A 22973-nucleotide genomic window follows, 5' to 3' on the forward strand; every position below is an offset into this window, starting at 1 on the left:
CACAGGAGTCCATGCCAGTGTATAAAGGAAATATTCCTACTAAAAGGGATATTAAAAAATGGCCTCACCTGAAACACATTCAATTACTTCAAATCGATGCAGGAATTGAGCTCCTGATTGGAAATAATGTGCCAAAAGCCCTGGTGTGGATGGAGGACCATTTGCCACAAGGACTATGCTGGGATGGACCATTAATGAACCACTGGGAGGCAGCAGTGAGGAGACTGTAGACAGTAAACAGCCACAAAAAACTGTCAACAGGGTCTCTGTTGTGAACCTAGAGGAGCTTTGGCAACAACAGTTCAAAAATGACTTCCCTGAGAGTGGTTTAGATGAGCAGCCTGCCATGTCAAGAGAAGATCAGCGATTTCTGGAATCAGTCAACAACTCAGTAAAACATCTGAATGGCCATTACCAGATCAGCCTTCCATTAAAGCAAAGTACCATCTGCATGCCAAACAACAGAAAACTTGTTGAGCAGCGTTTACAGCACCTCAAACGGAGGCTGCAGAAGGACTCAACGTTTTACAACGTATATAACACATTTTTAAACGAGCTTCTGGCTAAAGGCTATGCTGAGAAGGTGCCTGAAGAGGAGCTGGACCGTGCTGGTGGAAAAGTTTGGTACATTCTGCACCACGGAGTTTACCGCCCCACAAAGGCAAAAATCAGAGTTGTGTTCGACTGTGGAGCAAGTTACCAAGGAACATTACTGAATGCTCAACTTCCCCAAGGTCCTGATCTTACAAGCTCTCTGATTGGAGTGGTGACCGTCTTTAGAAAGGAACCTGTGGTGATAATGGCAGACATCGAGTCCATGTTTCACCAGGTATGAGTGGCTCCTGATAACACCGATCTGCTCAGGTTCCTCTGGTGGCAAGATGGAGATCTAGAGAAACAACCTGCTGCGTACCGGATGAGGTTTATTTGGGCCACATCATCTCCCAGCTGCGCTAACTATGCCCTCAGAAGGTGTGCAGAAGACTATGGGCATCATTATAGTGAGGAAACAGTACACAAGCTACATCACTGTTTCTATGTCGATGATTGCCTCGTTTCTGTAGCCACAGAGGAAGAAGCTGTGTCGCTGCACCAGGAACTGGTCTCTTTATGCTCCAAGGGAGGATTTTCTCTCACAAAGTGGATGAGCAACAAATCAGGTGTGTTGAAAACCATCCCTGTGAGTCTCAGAGTAAAAGGGATGGGGCAGTTGGACATGGAGTTGGATGCTCTACCTGTGGAGAGAGTGCTTGGAGTTGAATGGGCTTTTAAATCTGACTCATTTAAGTTCAAGGTCCAATTTAAGGACAGACCACTTACCAGAGGAGAAATATTATCAACCATCGCCTCAATCTATGATCCTCTTGGAATGTTGAGCCCGGTGATTTTGACAGCCAAGAAAATCCTGAGAGACCTGAGCAGGAGAGAGATAGGCTGGGATGAGACTACCCGAGTCAATTGCCAAGGACTGGTTAAAACTGATCCAACAGCTCCATCTGCTGGACAAATTTGAGGTCAGTAGGTGTCTGAAATCACCTCATTTTGGAGAAGCCTGTACAGCCCAGTTTCTGACCTGGTGTCGAAGAACAAGAACTCTGAACTACACTGTGCTTTTGTGATGGGAAAATTTCGAGTTGCACCTCTAAAATCTGTAACTATCCCCAGGATGGAGCTCATAGCCACAACTATGGCTAGCCATATGGATGTTCTCTGGAGAACAGAGCTGCAGATGGATCTTGTGGATTCTGTATTTTGGACAGACAGTGAATCAGTCCTCAAGAACATTAGGAATGAAACCTTACATTATGAAGTATTTGTGGCTAACCGGGTCTCGCAAATCCTCAGTTTCCTGTGCTGCACAGTGGAGGTATCTGGACACTGCCAGCAACCCAGCAGATATAGCCTCCAGAGGGGTGAAAGTTGAGGCGTTCGTAAACACCCTATGTGGCTGTCAGGGACTCACTTCCTGTTAGAGCCTGACAGTGAGTGGCCTGTCAGTCCACAAAACATCAGCCAGCTTTCCCCTGAAGATCCTGAGGTGAAGAAAACAGCTGTGGTAAATGTAATACAGGCAAAAGAGGAGCCAGTTTCTCACCTGATCCAGTATTTTTCCTCCTGAACACATCTGAAGCGATCTGTGGCATGGATCCTGAGGATAAAGGACTGGTTTTTGTCCTGTGTGGAGAAGAGGAGATAGTTACATCTGACCCTGGCACAGTCTGACCTCACCAGGGAGCAACAGGAGACCTCTGTGGAAGAGGAGATAAACAAGTTTAAAAGGACCACCATGACCAGGGGTCTCACGGTAGAGGACTTGGACCAGGCTGAGCTGGCCATTGTCAAGTACTGCCAGCGGAAACAATTTCCTGAGGAGCTGGCCAGTCTGGAGAAAGGTCAGTCCATTAAGATATCCAGTCATCTTTGAAAGCTCTGCCCACAACTGCAAGATGGAGTCCTGAGGGTTGGTGGTCGACTCAGTAGATCGTCTATGCCAGTGGAAGTGAAACACCCTGTAATACTGGCGAAAGATCCCCATCTTTCAGAGCTTCTCCTTAGACACATAAATCAGCAAGTGGGACATGGTGGTCGTAACTACATGTTGTCGATGTTGAGAGAGAGACACTGGATAACTGGTGCAACTACAGCTATAAGGAAGGTGCTGTCCAAGTGTGTCATGTGTCGCCGCTTAAATGCTATGCCAGTTCACCAGCAGATGGCAGACTTACCCCACGAAAGAATTGTGCCTGATGAACCACCATTCACTCGCGTGGGAGTAGATTACTTTGGTCCTTTTGAAGTAAAGAGCAGGAGAAGCATGGTGAAGAGATATGGTGTGATTTTTACCTGTCTGGCCATCAGAGCAGTTCATACTGAAGTTGCACCATCACTGGACACCGACTCTTTCATCAATGCACTCAGATGCTTTATTGCCAGAAGAGGTCAAGTCGGTGAGCTTCACTCTAACAATGGCACCAACTTCATAGGAGCAGAGCAAGAGGAACGCTATTGAGCAGTGGAACAGTGAGCAGATTATGGATGTCATGCTGCAAAAAGGAATAAAATGGAGCTTTAATCCACCAGCTGGCTCACACCATGGAGGACCATGGGAACGCCTTGTAAGATCTGTCCGCAAGGTACTTAATTCCACCTTAAGAGTACAAAACCTGGATGAAGAAGGCTTGCATACAGTGCTTTGCGAGGGCGAGGCCATTATCAACAGCAGGCCAATCACAAAGGCTTCTATGGATGTGAATGACCTGGAAGCATTGACTCCTAACCACCTGCTATTGTTAAAAACCTCTCCATCCTTACCACCAGAAGGTTCCAGCCAACAGATATGTATGCAGACAGGAGATGGAAACAGGTTCAATACATGTCTGATCTGTTTTGGAAAAGATGGGTGAAAGAATACTTACCTCAGCTGCAGGAACGCCAGAAATGGACAGGAGCAAGGAGGAACCTCAATGTAGGAGACCTCATCCTCATCATGGACAGCACAGCGCCTCGGAACTCATGGCTGATGGGACGAGTGATTCAAACTTTTCCAGACCGAAGGGGATTTGTCCATCACGGACCAGCTGTCTGGACCGGCCTATTACGAAGATCTGTTTGCTGCAGGAGGCTGAGGTTGGTTAAGGACGAACTGGCCTCAGTAGAGACTTTGGATCCTGTGGACCTCTTGCAGAACTTGATCTGTGGATTACTTTTTGATTTTTTCTTTTCTGGTGATTTTTTTTCCTCACATTTGACTGTGAACTTGTTTTTTGAGACATTTTTGACTCTACTTGAGTTTGGCTTATGACTTGAAACATGAAGAAAGAAGATTCCAGTGTGGATTATTATTATTGATGGACACTAATTTGCAGGCTTGTAGAATTGTTGTTTATTATTGCTGCTGTGTTTATGTCTCCTATTTGTTAAATTGATAATGGTAATTATTAAGTAATAATTAAGGGGTTGGTGTGTAGGAGCCATAATGTAGTATGTGTGTATGTGTCACGTGGTGTTTAGGTTGCTATGGTAACGCACGGGAGCTTGGGTCACGTGACCTATGTGGTGAATGCCGGTTACAACTAAGAGGCATACTTACCTGCAGTGAGGAGGAGAGAGGGGAGCGGGGTAGCCGTAATTTTTACTGACTGCTTTGCTTTGCCTTTTGTTTTATTCCATGCTGTTGCTACTGTGTACTCGAATCCGACCAGTGTGTGTAACCATGAAAGCCGCTGTTTCATTAAAAACACCTTAAGCGCATTCAGAGTCTCAGTGTGCTTCTCTTAAAGGAATTTATTTGCTAAAGTATATTTTGAGGAAGTTTTGCACTTCACCACTTTTTAAAAATATCAAGTACTGAGTTAAAAAAAAAAAAAATAACACCAAAAGTCAAAACAATTAGGTCTAAGCCTTCGGTCCATGACCCAAAACTGGCCAGTAATTTGGCTTCAATCACACAATGTTTGGAAACACATAGCAGGAAACGTTACATCCAAAAAATAGCTGTTGAATTACACTTTATCATAAAGGTTTGCTCAGGGCAGTACGCTGGGTTTTAGAAATAGCAAGGTCCAAAAACAGAGCTTACTACGAAGATTTTGGGTCGTGCTCCCCCCTAAAATTGTTTCCCTCATATAAATATCTTCTCTAGCTTCTTTAGCTTTTTTTCATCTAAACACAAGATATTTCATTACCCACAAAGGCAATACTATGAACATCAAATATGGGGTCAAAGCAGAAAATCTGATGTGATTTCTGGTTCTACATGGTTACCCATCCCACCCAGAAAATTTTGAGCTTCAAAAGCCTTATTACCTGTATCACTGTGTATGTAATACATATTGTGTGTTTATTAAAAATGAAGTAAATTACTTAGGAGTTTTGATGCAAAATTCTCATGCTGTTTTCTAATGATTGGACTCAAAAAGGTCAGACTAAATCCCCCTAAGACAAAATGAGACCCTTTTCTAGACTCTAACAGCCACATTTTTTTCTCTACAAGATGTCAAATAGATTAGAAAACAAGTTCAGTCAGACTGTCATGATAGCCAATACTCTTAAGTGTAAAGAAGGTTGTGATTTCTATCTGAAAAGAGATTAACATTTTCTGAGCTATAGCTCAAATATTCAGTTGATTCACTATGTGGCTGGCACGCCTGGGGTTTTATTTAGCTGAAAGCCAGAGAGGTGAGTCTGTGACTGAAAACAACAGAATATAATAAGGTTGCTGTAAATTTCCCAAGTCTATTGGCAACAGTGGCCATTAAAAGTATCACAAAAGAGAGATTTGTACCAGAAAACAGTAAACTTAATCCCCAACTTCTGTCTCTCTGCTCTGGCACAGAGCCAGGCAGCTGCGCTAAGATCAGAAGCATTCTTTTTTTTTATTTTAGAGGATTGTATTTCTTGTGAGTGGGTGTGACTTCAGCTCATTTAACCGACACGCCCATACTATCCAAGAGCTGTTTTTACAGCCTCAATTTTTTTTTTGATTTTTGAAGCTTGGTTTTATAAACTTAGAGATGTTTTTCGGTCTCACAAGTAGCTACTTAGCACTCTGAGTAAACTTCAGATGAATTACTTTTTAATTGAACTTTTACTTACATAAATTTTAACCAAAGTAAATGTACTTTTACTCAAGTACAAAATTCTTACTCTTACTCTTTCTACCTGTTATTTGCCATGTCCAATAGCAAAAACTTTTAAATATCTTTTTTGGTCTGAATTGAATTGTAAATAAATCCTCTTGCATGGAAAAGGACTTTAAACTTTTATAAACTGTTACAACATTTGTAGTTAATACAGTCCATCAAAAGAATTATCTTAATGTCATAAGGTTTCATACAATAAAATATTTTTTGCAACTAGAGCAGCCCCACCATGGCTTTAAAAAAATTAAAGGCACTCCTGCAATGGTTTCACTTTGAAACCATGAAGCCATGTCCATTTTATACATTTATCGTAATAGTGTAGAGCTGCTTTTCAGACGGGGCTGCATGGCGGTGCAGGGGTTAGTGCTGTTGTCACACAGCAAGAAGGTCCTTGGTTTGCTAGCGCGGTCAGGGTAGCAGACCAGCGAACCTTTCAGTACATGTTTTCCCCGTGCATGTGTGGGTTCTCTCTGGGTACTCCAGCTTCCTCCCGCCACCAAAAACATGCCCATTATGTAAACTGGTGACTCAAAATTGGCTGTAGGTGTGAAGTGAGCGTGTCTGGTTGTCTGTCTCTATATGTTGGCCCTGCGATTGACAACCAGTCCAGGGTGTACCCCGCCTCCCACCCAATGACAGCTGGGATCAGATCCAGCCCCCCGCGACCCCTAACAGGATAAGTGGTATGGAAAATGGATGCATGGATGGATTTCGGCCCCATGTTAAAGCTCCTGTCAGAACTTTCAGTTTGTGTTGATTTTAGTTCGCCCTGTGGGTAAAGTAGTACCTTTTCTTTGCTGACATCCTGTACATGCATTAAAAGTGCTTTGTTAACCAAGTATCACCCCCTTTCTCCTTTAATAGTCAAATGTATAATTTGTTGTTAAACCAGCATGCAGTTAACCATGTTGTCTGACACTGACCCACCTTTCCATGGTTTCAGACATTAAAAATGACTGCATAAACAGTAAGTCTTTATCCAGATGGCCATGTTTGCTTATTTTGGTCAAAAGAGGGCATCAGTGTTCATATCACAACCAGCTAAAAACACCTTACATCAGCTTAATTTTCTGAAAAGTATTTAAAGAAAACATTTGCTGCTGCTGTGTTTACCTGTCTCCCCACAGTTTCTTCATCATGTCCGTGACCTTTTTACACCTATCATCGGGTGACATTTGTTTTTGTTGGCTGGTAGGATCTTTGGTGAACTTTGCCACATACATCTCAGCAAACTGCTTCAAGGTGAAAGCCCAGCCATGGAGACCAGAGCCAAACCCAACTGTACCAACTACAGGGTCAATCTAAGGGGTGAAAAATGAAAAGTTTGCACTTTTAGTATCATTTCCCAGTTATTAAAAAATATGTGTCCAACTGATGTTTAAACATCTTCCTCACCATGATGTTCCCCATAGGGCCGCCCTCATCCTCTCCATAGGTAGAGATAATGACGTTGACGTTCTCCAGGATGCGCTGAAAGGTCTGGTAAAGCTCGTCTGGCTCTAGCTGCAGCTCAAGAAGGGCCCGGTCCATCTTGTTCATCATCAGAACCGGCTTGATGCGCTCAGCTATGGCCTGCCTTAGTACCGTCTCTGTCTGTACACACACACCTGTCACAGGAAAAAAACAGGGAGTCAGGGGGAATTTTGATGGTTGGTAGAGGGGATTACAACCATCCATAAAGAACTGCAAAACATGCAGTTCTTTATGGGACTGGTAACATTATTACCTGAGACACAGTCGACCACCACCAGGGCTCCATCAGTCACCCTGAGGGCAGCAGTGACCTCAGAGGAGAAGTCAACGTGACCTGGAGAATCAATGAGGTTGATGAGGAAGCCGTTTCCATCTTTACACTGCTTAATAAACGCTAGGTCATTATCCCCGAGCTCATAGTACATAGAGATGGCCCTGAGAAAAGAGAAGGAACAAAGAAAGACAGAGCATGTTGATGAAAATACATTTAAAGTGAATGAATCTCTAGACCGAGTCAACTCATCACAATACTGGTTGCCAGTGAGTCAGTGGGGGATTGGGGACAGGCCAGAGGCCCATATTTTTGTTAGAAAAGCCTAAAAAAGTGATTTTTGCACAATATATCCCCTTTAACAAAAACACAATCTCCTAATTGCAATAAAAATGCAGATACAGACTTAACAAAGCTAGCTTAATATACTTTTGTATATTTGAGGTAGTTTCTTCTCATTGCTCTCCAGTCCCTCAAGGTTGAAGGCAGAGGAATTGTTACATCATTCTGTTTGAGGTATAACAGATGATGTTCACACATTTACATTACTGAATCCATTTTTATTTTTATTGCTTCTCACAGGCAGGACTTCTCTAACTAACTCAGTAACTTCATTCATGGTGTAAAAGTGTCCAATGCCCAAATGCATTCTAGAAAATATCTGGGATGATTGTCAAATAATTTGAGTACAATTATAGAAAAATACTTGATACTTAATGTAATTGAATACTGTTTACTTGAAAATAAACATGTGTTCTATCAACTCAGAAAAATAGAGCTAAAATTGCTATTTTGGTTATCTTAGTAAAATACACAACTCATTTTTTAACAAACAAATTAAGTAGATAACCGTATATCTTTCCAAATGGAAGACAATTTTTTCACTTGTTTGGAGTCAATGGGGTATTTTCCTTCCTTCACCAGTCAATATTTGATAAAAAAAATAAAAAGAAGGATGGCCACCTTGTGCCATGAACCAATCTGATTAGATTGACATTGTACAGATGAAGCAGATTTTTTTTTTTAGGTTTTATACCTTAGATATTATCATTAATAGAGAAACGGTGGAGGTTTCAGGCCACAGCTATTAAATTGTTAGTTCTCTGCACCACATACGTTGATTTGATGGTGATGCAGCGCTCCTGCTCATCTTTGCGTGTGTCTGTGAATCGGGTCTCTCCGGCCCGGGCAGAAGCAATGATCCCTGCCTTGGACACCAGTGAGTCCGTCAGAGTGGACTTCCCATGATCCACATGGGCAATCACAGACATGTTCCTGATGTTGGACTTCTTGTCCATGATGGAGCGGATCTGATCCACAGTGAAGTTCACCTGAGGAGACAGGTTACATGAATTCATTTTAAAGCAGCAGAGAGGGGCTCATTTTATTCTTTATTAGCAGCCATTTATTCATGTCCACTACCAGATCTTATTCCAAGCAGAGTTATAAAAAGAAAGACATGCTGGTAACTGAATCCATCAGGAAGAGAGAGGGCACAACGTGAAGACTTTCCCTTCTGGTGTCTCGGTAAGCAACAGATCAGGAACTACAGAGTCACCTCTCATGCTGCCGCAGAATAGTCCATGCTGAACCATTTCACAATCCCATGATAAGGAAATATCCTAAACTCCTAATTAAACAGGTTATACCAAGGTTGATAAACATAAATAAAATAGGCAAGTCAGTCACACATATTTGACAAGAAAGTCTAAATATAATATAAAAAGTATACAAGTACAAGAGAAAAAGGCATACTTTAATCTATCAAATAAGTATTTTTATTCTTATTGAAGGTCTATGTAGGCTTTGGTGTTATGCTTTTACTTGTTAATATGGAGTTAAACAGGATAGATTAGACACCATCGTTTTAATCACGGATGAAAAATGCTGTGACGTACTGCAATAATCCTATGTTGTAATATGGTCTGCTGTATAAAACAGAGCACAGGTATGACGACGTCCCCTTTAATCTCATCTATAGTCTGAAACACCACATATGTATCAGACATGTCAGGCCCATGTGCCCCTTTAACATAACGGTAACATGGCATTTCTGCAGTCCTGCGACAGCAGGAGCTTCATATCCGAGGCGATGAACGTCACCGTGAAGCAGAGCGGTCCTTGCGGTACAGGCCACAGCCCTGCAGTTTTATCTACTGCGTAGGATCGAGCTGACCACATACACAGCCTTCATCTGATCATATTACACCACCTAGCATCGCCATGAAGCCTGTTTCTCTCACACCTGTCAGGCTGTCATGGCAGCTTGTTTCACCGAAATCGTTACAGCCCAACATGTTTTTTTAGTAGCGGTTGACAGCTTGCGTCGTACCTCCTTTAAAGTCGATAAAATACAATTTAACGCGGAAAAGTAAAACATGTAAAGACTCACCATTTTGTCAGCAGGTCGTCGCTCTTTGTATGTGACTGTTTATTGCTGTAAATACTGCCTTGGAGGACAGGCAGTCCCGGTGCTGACAGGAGAGACGCTACTGCTGCTGCTGCTGCTGCGGCTGTAGTGTAGTCGAGCAGTCCAGAGGGCGCTGCTCAGCATCACACCACATACCTGTGGACAGTAGGCGATTTGAGGGGGGATGGCGTCCCCCTTGTTAGCAAAATGCGTCACCTTTGTTAACCTGCCCTCCCCTCTCTGTCAGGGCAGAGCAGGGATGCATAGTTGAGTATGTTCTGCCTGACTCATTATTCCTTTACAGGGTTTCCCATTGATGTATTAAACTCCAGCGGATCGCCACTGTTTAATGAGCCCCCGTTTTCATGTCGGCATTCCCATCCAGCATAACTTGTAATGTCCCATGGATACACAGCCTGTTCAATGCGCTGATGCTGCGCCGTTACCCCGCCTCTCTCTCTCCTCCTGGGTGTACAGTAAAGCTCAAAGTTTCACTCTGAAGGCCAGTGATAGCCTACTCAACCCGCGGCTCTCGAGCTGCCTGTGTCTCTTGCCACTTTTAACCCATTTTTGCTGTTTTTTCCCCCTGTTTTTACAATTTTGTTATTATTTCCTGTTAACATGTTCTCAGTCTGTTCTTTATTTTTCAGCATCCTGACACAGGAAGGGGGTCTACATTTTTAAAAAGGCTATATTGTACAACAGAATAAGTAAAATTCCTTTTTTTTTGTTGCTTTGATGATATTGGTTATTGTTAAGGTTAAATGTAAAATATGATTATCACTAACCTTGCAAAGCAGATGGATACGCCTGTTTCGGTGTTTTTCGCTGGCGAATCCATCTTGCAAAGCTCCCGTCTAAACCGTTTGGGCCCAGGTCAGAAAGTGACAGTACCAATCAGCAACAAGGGGTGGTACTTTCGGGCGCGGCAGAGTCGTGACGTATGCAGGCAGCAACAAGTGACCGGTGCAATTATGGCGGAAGAAATTAGTGTGGATGCTGCTAAAGCGCCAGTTTTATCAGAACTTGATGACATTTCTTCGTTAAAAGAAGAACAAAGAACAGCACTGAGTTGTTTTCTCAAAAAAGATAGACAAAAGTTGTGTACTGGCATGTCTACAGTCGCCATGGTTCATGTTTTGCAGTTCTTTATGGAGTTTACTCCTTCGGTAGGGGCACAGCTCAGTAGCGGCTAAGTCATGTGTTTTGTTGCTCTGATTGGCCCGTAAAGATGTGACAGACAGAACATTCATCCAATCATCCTCCAAGTTTTTTTTTCATAGGCTATGCCCTTTCCCAGACGCTGTGTATGAGTGGTTTACCAGAAGGATGTGTGAAACACATCATGCCAGGTTAGGTTATCACAGCTTGACTTTACAACGGACCAGGATTTTGCCGACCTCCATTGGCCCTCCATTTGGCTGGGCCCCAGAAAGCTCTCCCCTTTATCCCCCCAGATAGGTGGCCTTTACCATAATTCCAAAAAATTTGGGGTGGGGAAGGGAGGAGATGTAAATAAAAACAGATTTTTTTTGCAACTAATTAGGTTAATTGACAACAGGTCAGTAGCATGACTGACATGACATTTCAGAGGCAGAGTCTCTCATGAGTAAAGATGGGCAGAGGTTCACCAATCTGCAAAAAAAAAAAAAAAAAAACTGTATCCAAAAAATCTGGAAATTATTTCAGAAAAATGTTATTCAACATAAAATTGCCAAGACTTTGAATATCCCACCATCTATAGTACCTAATATCAAAAGATTTACACAATCTGGAGAAATCACTGTGCGCAAGGACCAAGGCCAAGGTCAGTATTATGTGAGATCAATGTTGTGATCTTGTCCACACAGGTCGGTCAACACAAGTTATCGTCTGTCTACGCAGGTCACTGTGCCACCCATAAATACAAGTTAAAGCTGTATCATGCAAAGAAGAAGTGATGTGTTTAATAGGATCTGGAAACGCTGCCGTCTTCTCACAAAGCTTATTCAGAAAGGACTGAGGCAAAATTGTAAAACTGTTCTGTGGTCAGATAAATTGGAATTTGAAATCCTTTTTGCCTTGGACGTCATGTACTGTGGACTAAAGAGGAGAGGGACCATCCAGCTTGTTATCAGAGCAAAGGCCTGCATCTCTCATGGGGTTGCATTAGTGCTATTGCAAGGGCAGCTCACACGTCTGAAAAGGCAGTATCAATGCTGAACGGAATATAGAGGTTTAAAGCAGTGGTTCAGGACCCAAAAGTGGGTTGCAAAGCTTATTTTAAGGGGGGTGCAAATGGGTCTAATAAAATTGTTCTCTAAACTAAAAGTGTTAATGGAGGATTCTGTTTCCTCAAGACATTATTCACTCTTCATGCACCTTGGAAGTTGTGCCAGATGTATGTACCTCGGACAACAAATGTGAAAAAATAGAAAAGGAAGGAAAGGGAAAAAATGCTTCAAAAAGTTTGTGTGTATAAAAGCCCTAAGTGAAAATTCAGAAAAGCTTTACATTCTTCTCTTGTGATGACAAGTAAGGTTCATTTTTTCCTCAAGATTTCAACTTATCTCCTTTTCCTGGATAACAAGATAAAATGTATGCATACTTGCCTTTCTGTAATGATGCTTTTTAAAAAAAAATGTCTATTTTGTCCCATTTTGTTCCATTTATGATTCAAACTTTAACAGTTTTCATTAAAGAGATTTCAGTGTTTGAACACTTTGGAGAATTTGGGTCATGATTTCTTGTGAGGGGACTGTGGTGGGCCCTTATGCCTGGTCAGTTGAGAACCACTGTTTAAGAGCAACACCAATAGACAACCCCTCTTTTAGGGAAGGCCATCAGCCAGACAATGCTAAATCACGTACTGCATCATACAGCATGGCTTGCAGTAGAAGAGTCCAGGTGCTGAACTGGCCTGTCTGCAGTCCAGACCTTTCACCAACAGAAAACATTTGGCTCATATGTTGTTTATGTTCTATTGTGAATAAAATATGGGTTATGGGATTTGCACATCCACGCATTCTTTTTTTTAATCAACATTTTTCACAGTGCTCCAACTTTTTTGGAATTTGGGTTGTGATTCTGTCTGTGTTTCAGAGAGAAACGGCAATACAAGAGGAGACAGAACAGAAAACTAATGTTTGAAGCATGCAATTAGAATTCTGGGTAACAGATCAACTGAGTATCATTACAGGTTATGATGGTAAGTGGCTCTGGCTGTTAAAATCTCTAACAATTACTAACAATTCTGTTTTCTTTAAAGGAGTAAAGGAGTGACAAATGAATGTTAAAATGAAATTAGATGTGAGGTGACAAAGGACAGAAAACGAAGAGAGAATAAAGGTGGTGTAACATGTTGAAGACAAGGAGAGGTGGAGGGCCAATATGACGCACGCAACTTTTAATAATTAAGGCAAATACAAACTCATTTAATGGTAATTCTTCAAACTTCTACAGTGATAAATAAAATGCAACTGAACCCAGTTACCACATTTTTTCAAATTTCATCAAAGCACACAAAAAATAAGATGGTTATACCAGTGCAGAAAGATAGATTCACAAAATTAGAAACTTCTCTAACCACATGTGTAATAATTTAGCCAAAAATTTCACAGACAGTGCTGCAAGATCTCTGCACAAGTCACATTCTTGCTGGTCAGTTCAGTTTTATGTCCAATAATGTGTAGATATCTTAGTTTTACCCTCTGAGACTACTGTTGTCATATACATGAAGAGACATAACCATAGATTATATCAATTTGATTTTTTACCATTAAAGCTTGTCATTGTGTGCTTTAATGAGGCTATTCACACCCTTGGAGCTCTTATGGAGGCTTCTCTAATGAGCCTGGAACTTGGGTGACTTTCTGAGATCTTTGAAGATTAATGCTACACCATTGAAGAGCTTCTAAATCCAGCTTTTAAAACTTTTTTTTTATCTTTTCTGCTGCCAGCTTAGCATGCTATCTGTCATATTGTATCCCACAATGCCATGTGACAGGCAGTGACAACCAATGGCAGGCTGCTCTCCTGTGGTCTCATGCTTTAATAAACTGCACGTCTTTACTCGTAGATCCGGGAGGACTGAACAGCTCATAATGGAGAGAAAGGGAGACAGAGAGCCTGTGGTGTGTCGCCCTGTCTCTTTACATAGATGTGCTTTACATATAGATACAAATAAAGCCAATACAAAGAAGCGTAAGGACTTCTCTTTTTTTGCAAGACAGAGTGGTTGAAGATAAACAGCTATGGGCTTGAAGGGTGAAAGTGTGGCCGCGCTCCAGGTTAGGCCAAATTATTTTACTTATGTTGTGGAAAGCATTTAAAGTTATCCCAAATAATGCATACTAAAGATAAACACCAAAATAAACTAACAAAATAAAGCGCTAAAACAAAACCCTAAAACAAAGCAGCAGTGGCAGTAAATCTTAGAAGCACAGCAGTAATGATTCAACCATCGATGTCAACGCTACAGTGCAGGATCCATACGTCTCAGTCAGCCTACACTAACAACACCACATCCAGGAATCAGCCCAGTAGCAAGGGGATCAAACAAAAGAAGCAGCCTCCCACGTGCCAAAGCGGAGCTGCTTATATAGTAGGATACCTGTTCACAAATTGAGGAAGTGGGCGGCGCCGCCAAAGCAAAGACCTACCCATGTGACCTAAACTACAGGAGCTGAAAAGGAACAAAAAGGCCGCATAAAAGCATATTGGTCACCTCTGTACACTGCACAATTATGGACAAACTATAAGAAATCTAGTATGCAGAGGCTACAAGTAGCCTATGATGATGTAGGTTATTACTTAAAGGTCACATATTTTACCCTTTTAAGACAAGTGTAGATTGGTCTCAGAGGTCCCCAAAACATGCCTGTACATTTTTTTTGCTAAAAAAAACCCCTCCAGTGTTGGATTTTTGCATGTCTAAAAACTCATCTGTTTCAGCCCTGCTCAGAACAAGCTGTTTCTGTGTCTGTGGCTTTAAATCTTACTGAGCTGCCTGACTCCAACCCCTAACTCCGCCTCTCTCAGGAAATGGATGTGGTTCTCCTGATCCTGTAGATCAGGAGAGGAGGGCAGAACTTTCTCCCAAATGGGGAGGGCCAACCGAGCCTGGGGGCGATGTTAACTTCCCCACATGACATAAGCTATGAACTTTTATTTTGTAAGTCTTGCCCTGTCCTTTTATGTGTTGTATTGTTTTTTATCTGGAACTTGGGTCCATCAAATTAATTTTTTTTTTTCAGAAGAAGCTGTAAAAAACTGACTTCTAAGTGGATTACACCACGTTCCAAATTATTATGCAAATTGGATTTAAGTGTCATAAACATTCATTTATTTGTTTTTCAATTAAACTCATGGATGCTATTGTGTCTCAGAGCTCTTTGGATCACTGAATTCAATCTCAGACACCTGTGATAATTAGTTTTCCAGGTTAGCCCAATTAAAGGAAAAATACTTAAGAAGGACATTCCACATTATTAAGCAGGCCACAGGTTTAAAGCAATATGGGAAAGAGAAAGGATCTCTCTGCTGCTGCAAAGTGTCAAATAGTGTAATGCCCTGGACAAGGTATGAAAACATTAGATATTTCATGAAAACTTAAGAGTGATAATCCTACTGTGGAGAAATTTGTGGCTGATTCAGAGCACAGATGGGTTCGTGCAGATAAAAACATAATGATGAAGGTTTCTGCCAGACAAACTGATTGGATCAAGAGAGCAAGCTACTAAAACGCCATTAAAAAGCATCAAACAGGTATCTGAAGCTGCTGGTGCCTCTGGAGTCCCACAAACCTCAAGGTGTAGGATCCTCCAGAGGCTTACAGTCGTGCATAAACCTACTATTCGGCCACACCTAACCGATGCTCACAAGCAGAAACGGTTGTAATGGGCCAAGAAATACATGAAGACTCATTTTCAAACAGTCTTGTTTGTTGATAAGTGTCATGCAACCCTGGATGGTCCAGATGGAGGAGTAGTGGATGGCCACCATGTCCCGACAAGGATGTGATGTCAGCAAGGAGGTGGTGGAGTCATGTCCTGGGTGGGATTCATGAGGAGACCCCTGTAGGGTCCCTGAAGGTGTGGAAATGACCTCAGCTGCTATGGGCATAAAAGGAGAGAAACTCATGGTGTGGCCCCCATCCTCCCCTAACCTCAACCCTGTTGAGAACCTTTGGAGCATCTTCAAGCAAAAGATCTATGAGGGTGGGAGGCAGTTCACATCAAAACAGCAGCACTGGGAGGATATTCTGACATCTTGCACAGAAATTCCAGCAGAAACTCTCCAAAAACTCACAAGTTCAATGGATGCAAGAATTGTGAAGGTGATATCAAAGAAGGGGCCAACATGTAACTTGGCCTGTTAAGATGATTTTGATTGAAATAGCTTTTAATTTCAGTAAATATGACCTCCTAATGCTGCAAATTCAACAAATGACCATTTTCAGTTCTTTACAACCTATAAAATGTTTTGAAACTCTGTTGTACATAATAATAATAATAATTTGGAACAGTGCACTTTGAGTTTTTTTTTATTTTTGAGAAAAAATTATTATCATTGGGAGGTTTGTTCAATGAAATTTGAATTATGCTCTAATGGTTGTTGTGTTTACACACACATATACATGTATATATATATATATATATATATATATATATATATGTGCATATAAAAACATGAATAAGATAGAAATTTCTCTAACTAACTAACTTCTCTAACAGCATCACTAATTGTTAGGCTAATTTTTTAACATCAACATTTTGATGGTTTAAAGAATACCAGAAGATCTAAAGAAATTGAAATGAAAAAAAGGTAGTAGAAAATAATTAATGTAGACGGTGATTGACTACACAAGTTTGTACAAATTTCCAAAATAAAGTACATGTTTTACATGTGTTTTTTGAACTATAAAACCTAAAAATAAGAATGTGTACATCACAACCACTGGAGTTCTGTTTTTTCTTTCTTTAATAATTGTTGGGTCAGCATCTCTTCTCCTTTTTGTCAAATCTGGTCCTTGTGAGGGCAAAGCAGACACTGAGCTGTTGTAGCAGTCCTCCGCCAGCAGAGGGCGGATCAGTACAAAACATTCAGAGGTTAGTCTAATCAGAATCAGTCACATGTATTCGACCAAGCAAGGAAAATGACTTCAATGAACTTCGCCATCTATGATCAAGCATCCAACATTAAATATCAAACTGTTAATTTTACCCATACAAGTCTACATAAACCAAAATATGCAGTGCCTATTTATATAGCTACTGATCGGTGAGGTAGATTGTTTCAGTGTAAACACATTATGAATACATTAATTACATCAGAGGAAATGATATTTAGATGATTAAATGTCTGTATAAAGATTTGGCACATAAACATATTGACAGTCACAGTGGGTGAAATATCACTGGGTTTATTACCCATAAATAGTTCTGTCACACTGACTGTTTGAGGGCTGTGATGTCTGGGATGAGGTGTGAGGGGTCTGCAGCCAGTGACGCTACCGGACCCTGGATCAGTTTAAGTCCTGGTTAGAAAGCAGGTTGGCTCTGATGCCTTTCTCTGCATCCCTGATTGTCCATTGTAGTCTCATTTTGGTGGTAGATTCAAACTAAACAAAGGTGACTGTGCAGAGAGCAGACTGGATGATGGTGGGTAGAACATGATCAGCAGCTCTTGAACATTCTGAGCTGGGGTGAGGAATACATCTTCTGAAATAAGACACTGAACAATAGAAGCATTGTGGATCAGGTATAATTCATGTTTTTGTGAATGTGTCCAGAGGAGAACTCACAGATATGTGTATGCGTGTGAGGGTAATGGGGAGGTCTCATGTCTCCACTGTGGACTCATTTTACACATTTCTTTCTTCAGGAATGAACCACAACTGGTTCAAAAGATAATGGGCCCTCTGGGAAAAAAAAGGTAGTAGAGAACTCTTAATTTATTTACAAGAAAACACAATAAGGTTGTGTAATACTCTGGGGAGAGAATCATAAAACAAATATCACACAGAAGTTGACAATTATGTTAAAAAAACAAATATATTTTAACACTGAAAAGCCAGATTTGTCCCGGTATGCCTTTGCAAAAATGCGAAAGCTACCGTGTGTGTAAATTATATTTGACACAAAATTAAGTTATTGATTCCGTTAGAGTAGTCCTGACTGTGGGGACCATCCAAAACATAAGGATAAGTGAACTCCCCTGGAAGAGCACTTTCTGGAAAAAGTGCACCTTTCAGTCTTTCATCATAAGACTTATCATTTGGAGACTAAATAAAAAAATGGTGTAACATAAGTCACTTGTAACACCCTTTTCCCCACATTCTGATGTTCAGTTTGAATCGTCTTCAGATCATTGTCTTAACCTTGTCTTCATTCTTAAATGCATTAAATGGATTTGTTTCCACCATGTGATTGGCTAATTAAATATTTGCTTTGATAAGCAGTTGAACAGGTGTACCTAATATTGTGATCGGTGTATGTATACCTTGTTTTTCTTTACTGGAAATGTTTTTTTAATCAGTAGAGATCAAAATACACTTCATCCCTAGGAAGCAATGAAGAAACTGATCTGACTTTAAACTTAACATGTTCAAGGGATCAAAACAGTCACACTCTGTAAGAAAATATCAGAGCTCCCCACAAACCCATGGGACTGATAAAAGCACACAGATCATTTTGAGATTCTGCACAAGTTCTGCAGTCTGGGGACTGCCCATGTGACCCTTGTAGCTATCAGGATAGAGAGAGTCTATGCTTGCAGGTTGTTGTTTATGATGAGACAGAATGAAGGGAAATGTAAATAAAAAAAGGCATCTTGACTACCTGAAAGTTAATCTTAGGGTTATCCTCTCAGGTAAGAATACTCTAAGGCTCCCCAAACTCCTCCTGACACATTGCTTTCACTTCTCCTGTTTGTGACACAGCAGGAATTATCCATAAGCTGCACGTATTGAATCATGAAGCTTATCGCTATCTCTGAGCTCCAGATAAGAGCCATCCAACATGCATGTTATGGCTGGTGAGGTGATAACGCTGTATGCTTAGATCACACTGTCTGCTCCTCACCTGTCCTATGGATGGGAAAAAAAACAGGTGTAACTGGGTTCACATCAGTGGGTTTAACTTTTCCCTGCCCGTCAGGTCTTATCTCACAGAAATGAGATTTTCAATTTCACACCTCCTTCTCAAGAATATAAGACCGTGTGAAGTGTGAGATTGTTTCCCTTGGATTTTAGTTGCACTGAAATGCTCATGTTCAGGTGTAATGAAGTCACTGAAGGAGCACTGGCTGTGATTTCCAGCTACATTTTATGTTATTTGGTGATTCCCTCCTAAATATGCCCCTTCACTTGATCCTACATGTACATTTTTGGCCATTCCTCTTGACCCTCGGTGAACTGCATTGATATGGACTTGATAATATGGATTTACAAGTATGCAATGACAGTTTTTATCTGTGCTGTGCTGCGAGTTATTCTTGGTATTCGCAGATGTGCCTCAAAATGTCCTGGTTAGATAATATGTACCTTGAAACTCCCTATCAGAAAGTAGAACAACAATAAAGATAACAGAGCTCTGCTGTATTGCATTAAGGCCTATTACTGCACTGATAAAAGTAGGCTCTCTGTCATAGGTAAAGTGCATTTTAATGCAACAAGTAGACCACAGAGGCTACTGTTGGAAAGGCTGAGGGGTAGTGATCAGAAAGGGATTTCAAAGTCCCAGGCCCTATGAATTATTTTACCTATATAAAATAGAAATGATTCCATCAGGCCTGATCCGCCACCAGTCAGTAAAACCATGACTGCCTCCTCATGAATGTATTAAAGCGCTCTGACCATCTTCCTGACATTTATGTGAGAACTTTTGAACATTAGAGATTCTTTTTCCATGTTTGCAGTCTGTAGAGAGTCTCTGACAAGCTGCAAATCCAGTATAGATAGACTTTAGATTCTTAATTGAGGTCTGAATCTGATCTTTGTGGAGGACAAAGCACCTTTTCTATCTTTCTGCAGTGGCATGCCCCTTCAATTAAATTAAAATGTACCATGTCTCTGCTTATGAGGAAGGTAAAAATGTCAAGAAAGCAACAGAAATGTAATTTTTCCATGTTGGTGTAAAATACTTTTATGGAAGTATGGAAACAAGATTGTTTGAATGATTGTCAATATAATGGCCACACTAGCTTAAGAATCGCTCACCCACTGAGGTAATTAGACACATCTCTGCAAGCGTGCATGTTCTTCTTGTGCTAACTATAGGGCATATTATGTAATTTCTTTCGTTTATGATATGAAGGCTCAGAAGTAGCATGAAGCAGATGCTTGTTATTATGGCAATAAAGATAAGAAACAGGGTTGTGGTTGTTTCATTTAGGAGAGCAGACCTTGTTGTTTAGGGGGACATAGAGACACTGATTGATAGAAAGCACCCCAGTGAAAGACACAAGACTTTACTTTTACTCCCATATCAGGACTGTCATCTACAGATATCGAACAGCCACCAGTAACCTATCCCACTTCATGACTTCAACTTCCACATGAACTAAACAACCTGAGATTAGAAGCTACACTTTGTGAAATTAATGTGAAATGTGCAACTGACATCCTCAGTTTTTGAACCAGCCCTCTCCTTTATGTCCTGAAAGTATGGTCCTAAATGCCCCTCTCAGCCCGCAGTCAAAAGAAAAAAAAGAAAGTGAGGGCTGTGGAGTACTGACCCACTGACCACTTGATGAAGAAATCTCAAGAGACACTTTTCTACCTGTGAAATGTCAGACAGACCAAGCCTCCCACTCAGTGAACTTCTATGAAAGCACCGAGGAGATTATCTGCTGATGGGCCAGCTTGATAGCTGAGAGAAAGAAAGATGTTTTCCAGGGGTCTAAATTGACAGACGGTTGCAGGAACAAGAAAAAAGAAAACAAGCATACACACCTAATGTCACAAGAAATTCAACCACATGCACGGTGAAACAAAGAAATGTTTTATATAAATTCATTAATGAAACTTAATGTTTTCTCAACTCCAGTAATGATTAGCGATCTATTATCCATACCTTGTTCCTGTGTGAGTTTCAGGAGGCATCCAAGCTGTCATTAGGCAACAGGTGGGATGCACTTTGCCTGGACTGGTCCTCAGTCGGCCATCAAGCAGGAGAGTTCATTTTGATCGCTGTTTTGAATTTAGTCAAATATTTTAGTCTAGTTTAAGGTGACAGAAACTCAAAATCATTTTAATCCAGTTTTAGTACATTTAGTCTTTACTTTACTTTTGATCATTACAATTATTTTCTTTGACTACTGTTATTAGCCATATTGTGAAGTAAGTATATATGTAAAACACTCATATTAATGCACTATCCATACTTGAATTACTTTGAAATATACTTCTTAAATTTACTGACATACCATGCCATGCTCTCTGCCCAATCGCTCCTTGTGGTTTTCATACGCACAGAGGAGAAATATCTTTAATTTGAAAGACCAGCAGTCCAGCACTGATATTTAGTCTTGTTTAAGTCACCTTGATAAAACTAAAGTTACTTTTTGCCTGCATTTTTATTATCAATATCTATCTTTACTTAGTCTGATCTTAATGGGAACCTGCTGTGCTTTCCCAGGCCTGATTCAGCTCATCACGTACTGGGTGCCCAGAAAGCAGTGGGCCGGTCCAGGTGCCGGGGGTGAATGCGTGTGTTGTGGAGGGGGTAGCTGGGAGGATACCTGAAGAGATGGGGCATGGGCCCAGACGATGGCCATCAAGAGGCCATAGCAGTACAGGACCGGTGCTGATGGAGTGAACTGCCAAACCAGTAGATGCTCCAGAACCAGACCTGTTAATGCATTCGGTGATAATCCAACTCTGAAGAGAGTCAGCAGATTTATGTCTGTCCCACTGCCAATTTCCTCTCTGCCAATTTCAAATTTCAAGAGTTTTGTCATCATGTCCTTGGGCCAAGTGTTTAGATTTTCAACATGTATTTATATGTTTTTACAGGTGTGTTTGGACGTTACCTGGTGTACAGTGATCACTGCTGAGGGATATTAGACGCTTCTGCACCATGAGCGAAGTTATCCACTGAATTGCTGACTTCCCGCTTGTGGTAAGAGGATGTATACAGGAAAGGGTGGTGAGCTGATTCTCCTAACTCTGTATTTTCTTCTTTGCTCCATCTTTACAAGAAACAACTTACCTGCCTAAGGTATTCAATACAAAATGTCAATCTTTATTTATTGTGTAGAGTGTATTGTAGGGTATATAAATACATTTGTAAAGCTTCAAATTTGCAACCAAAGTGCAATATTCCCATTTTCTGTAGCAATTGATTACATAAATATTTACACCTTACAGTGTTAATATGAGGATGATACTTAAGTAGTTGAAAATGTTTCTCTGAGAGAGTTAATTTCTGAATCTACAAAGAAGTGGTGAGCTAAAGCGACACTGGTTAGTAATAAAAGAATATTTAAAACCTTCAAAAGAGTCACTAATAACACTAAATCAGGGTTGGGTGAGATCAACTCTCTGTTGTGTGGATTTTTGTAAAAGTGTCAGTTTTAACTCTGACAGTCTTAATTTGATGACACAGATTTTGTTTTGCACCTTGTTGAATTACTGGTAAATGGACTTGTCTATAGGCCACCGTTATGCTAGCAGGCTATATCTATGGCACTGCATTTTGATGAGCAACATGCAAACGTTAGCCTGTTTGAATTTTTTTTTCAGAAAGTATTACCAAAAAAGTCTGACCTTTATTCTTTAAAATAAGGAGCATTAACATAAAAGAGAGTAGTTTTATTATATCTCTTCAGGCTCCTCACAATTTTAAACTTCCATTTTTAATGGATGCCAAAATTTAGTATAAATGTTGAGTACTGGATTTCCAGTTCACTCTGAAAGGGCTATAAATTTTACTTAACACAAAACAGTTATCCATCCAAAACCTTTCAAGTCCTTTCAAGTGTAAGGAGAAAGTCACTTTGACACATTTTCATGGACTAAATGTCATTTTTCACTGAGAGTGACACCCACTGTTAAAATCTTAAACTTCTGCCCTTCATAGAAGCACAAAAAGAGTGTGAAATGAATGTGAAACCACACTGGGCTCAATCTTGACTTGTCAGGAATACATCAAAGGTCAGCTGTGAGCTGCCCTGAAAATTCATCTAACAGTGAGTC

General features: G+C 40.8%; 1 protein-coding gene across 1 annotated transcript in view; it reads right to left on the minus strand.

Moving 5' to 3' along the window:
- LOC121519993 (elongation factor 2) overlaps positions 1-9932 on the minus strand; it is a 28635-nt gene extending 18703 nt beyond the window's left edge. The window contains exons 1-5 of the mRNA XM_041803163.1: positions 9779-9932; positions 8503-8717; positions 7369-7550; positions 7038-7249; positions 6756-6943 (exon numbers count right to left, since the gene is read on the minus strand). Coding sequence (XP_041659097.1) covers positions 6756-6943; positions 7038-7249; positions 7369-7550; positions 8503-8717; positions 9779-9781 — 800 coding nt within the window. The 5' untranslated portion in view covers positions 9782-9932. The remainder of the gene's footprint in view (positions 1-6755; positions 6944-7037; positions 7250-7368; positions 7551-8502; positions 8718-9778) is intronic.
- Between the last annotated feature and the right edge of the window lie 13041 nt (positions 9933-22973).

The sequence above is a fragment of the Cheilinus undulatus genome, linkage group 13 (assembly GCF_018320785.1).
Source record: "Cheilinus undulatus linkage group 13, ASM1832078v1, whole genome shotgun sequence".
In the NCBI taxonomy this organism is placed as follows: domain Eukaryota; kingdom Metazoa; phylum Chordata; class Actinopteri; order Labriformes; family Labridae; genus Cheilinus; species Cheilinus undulatus.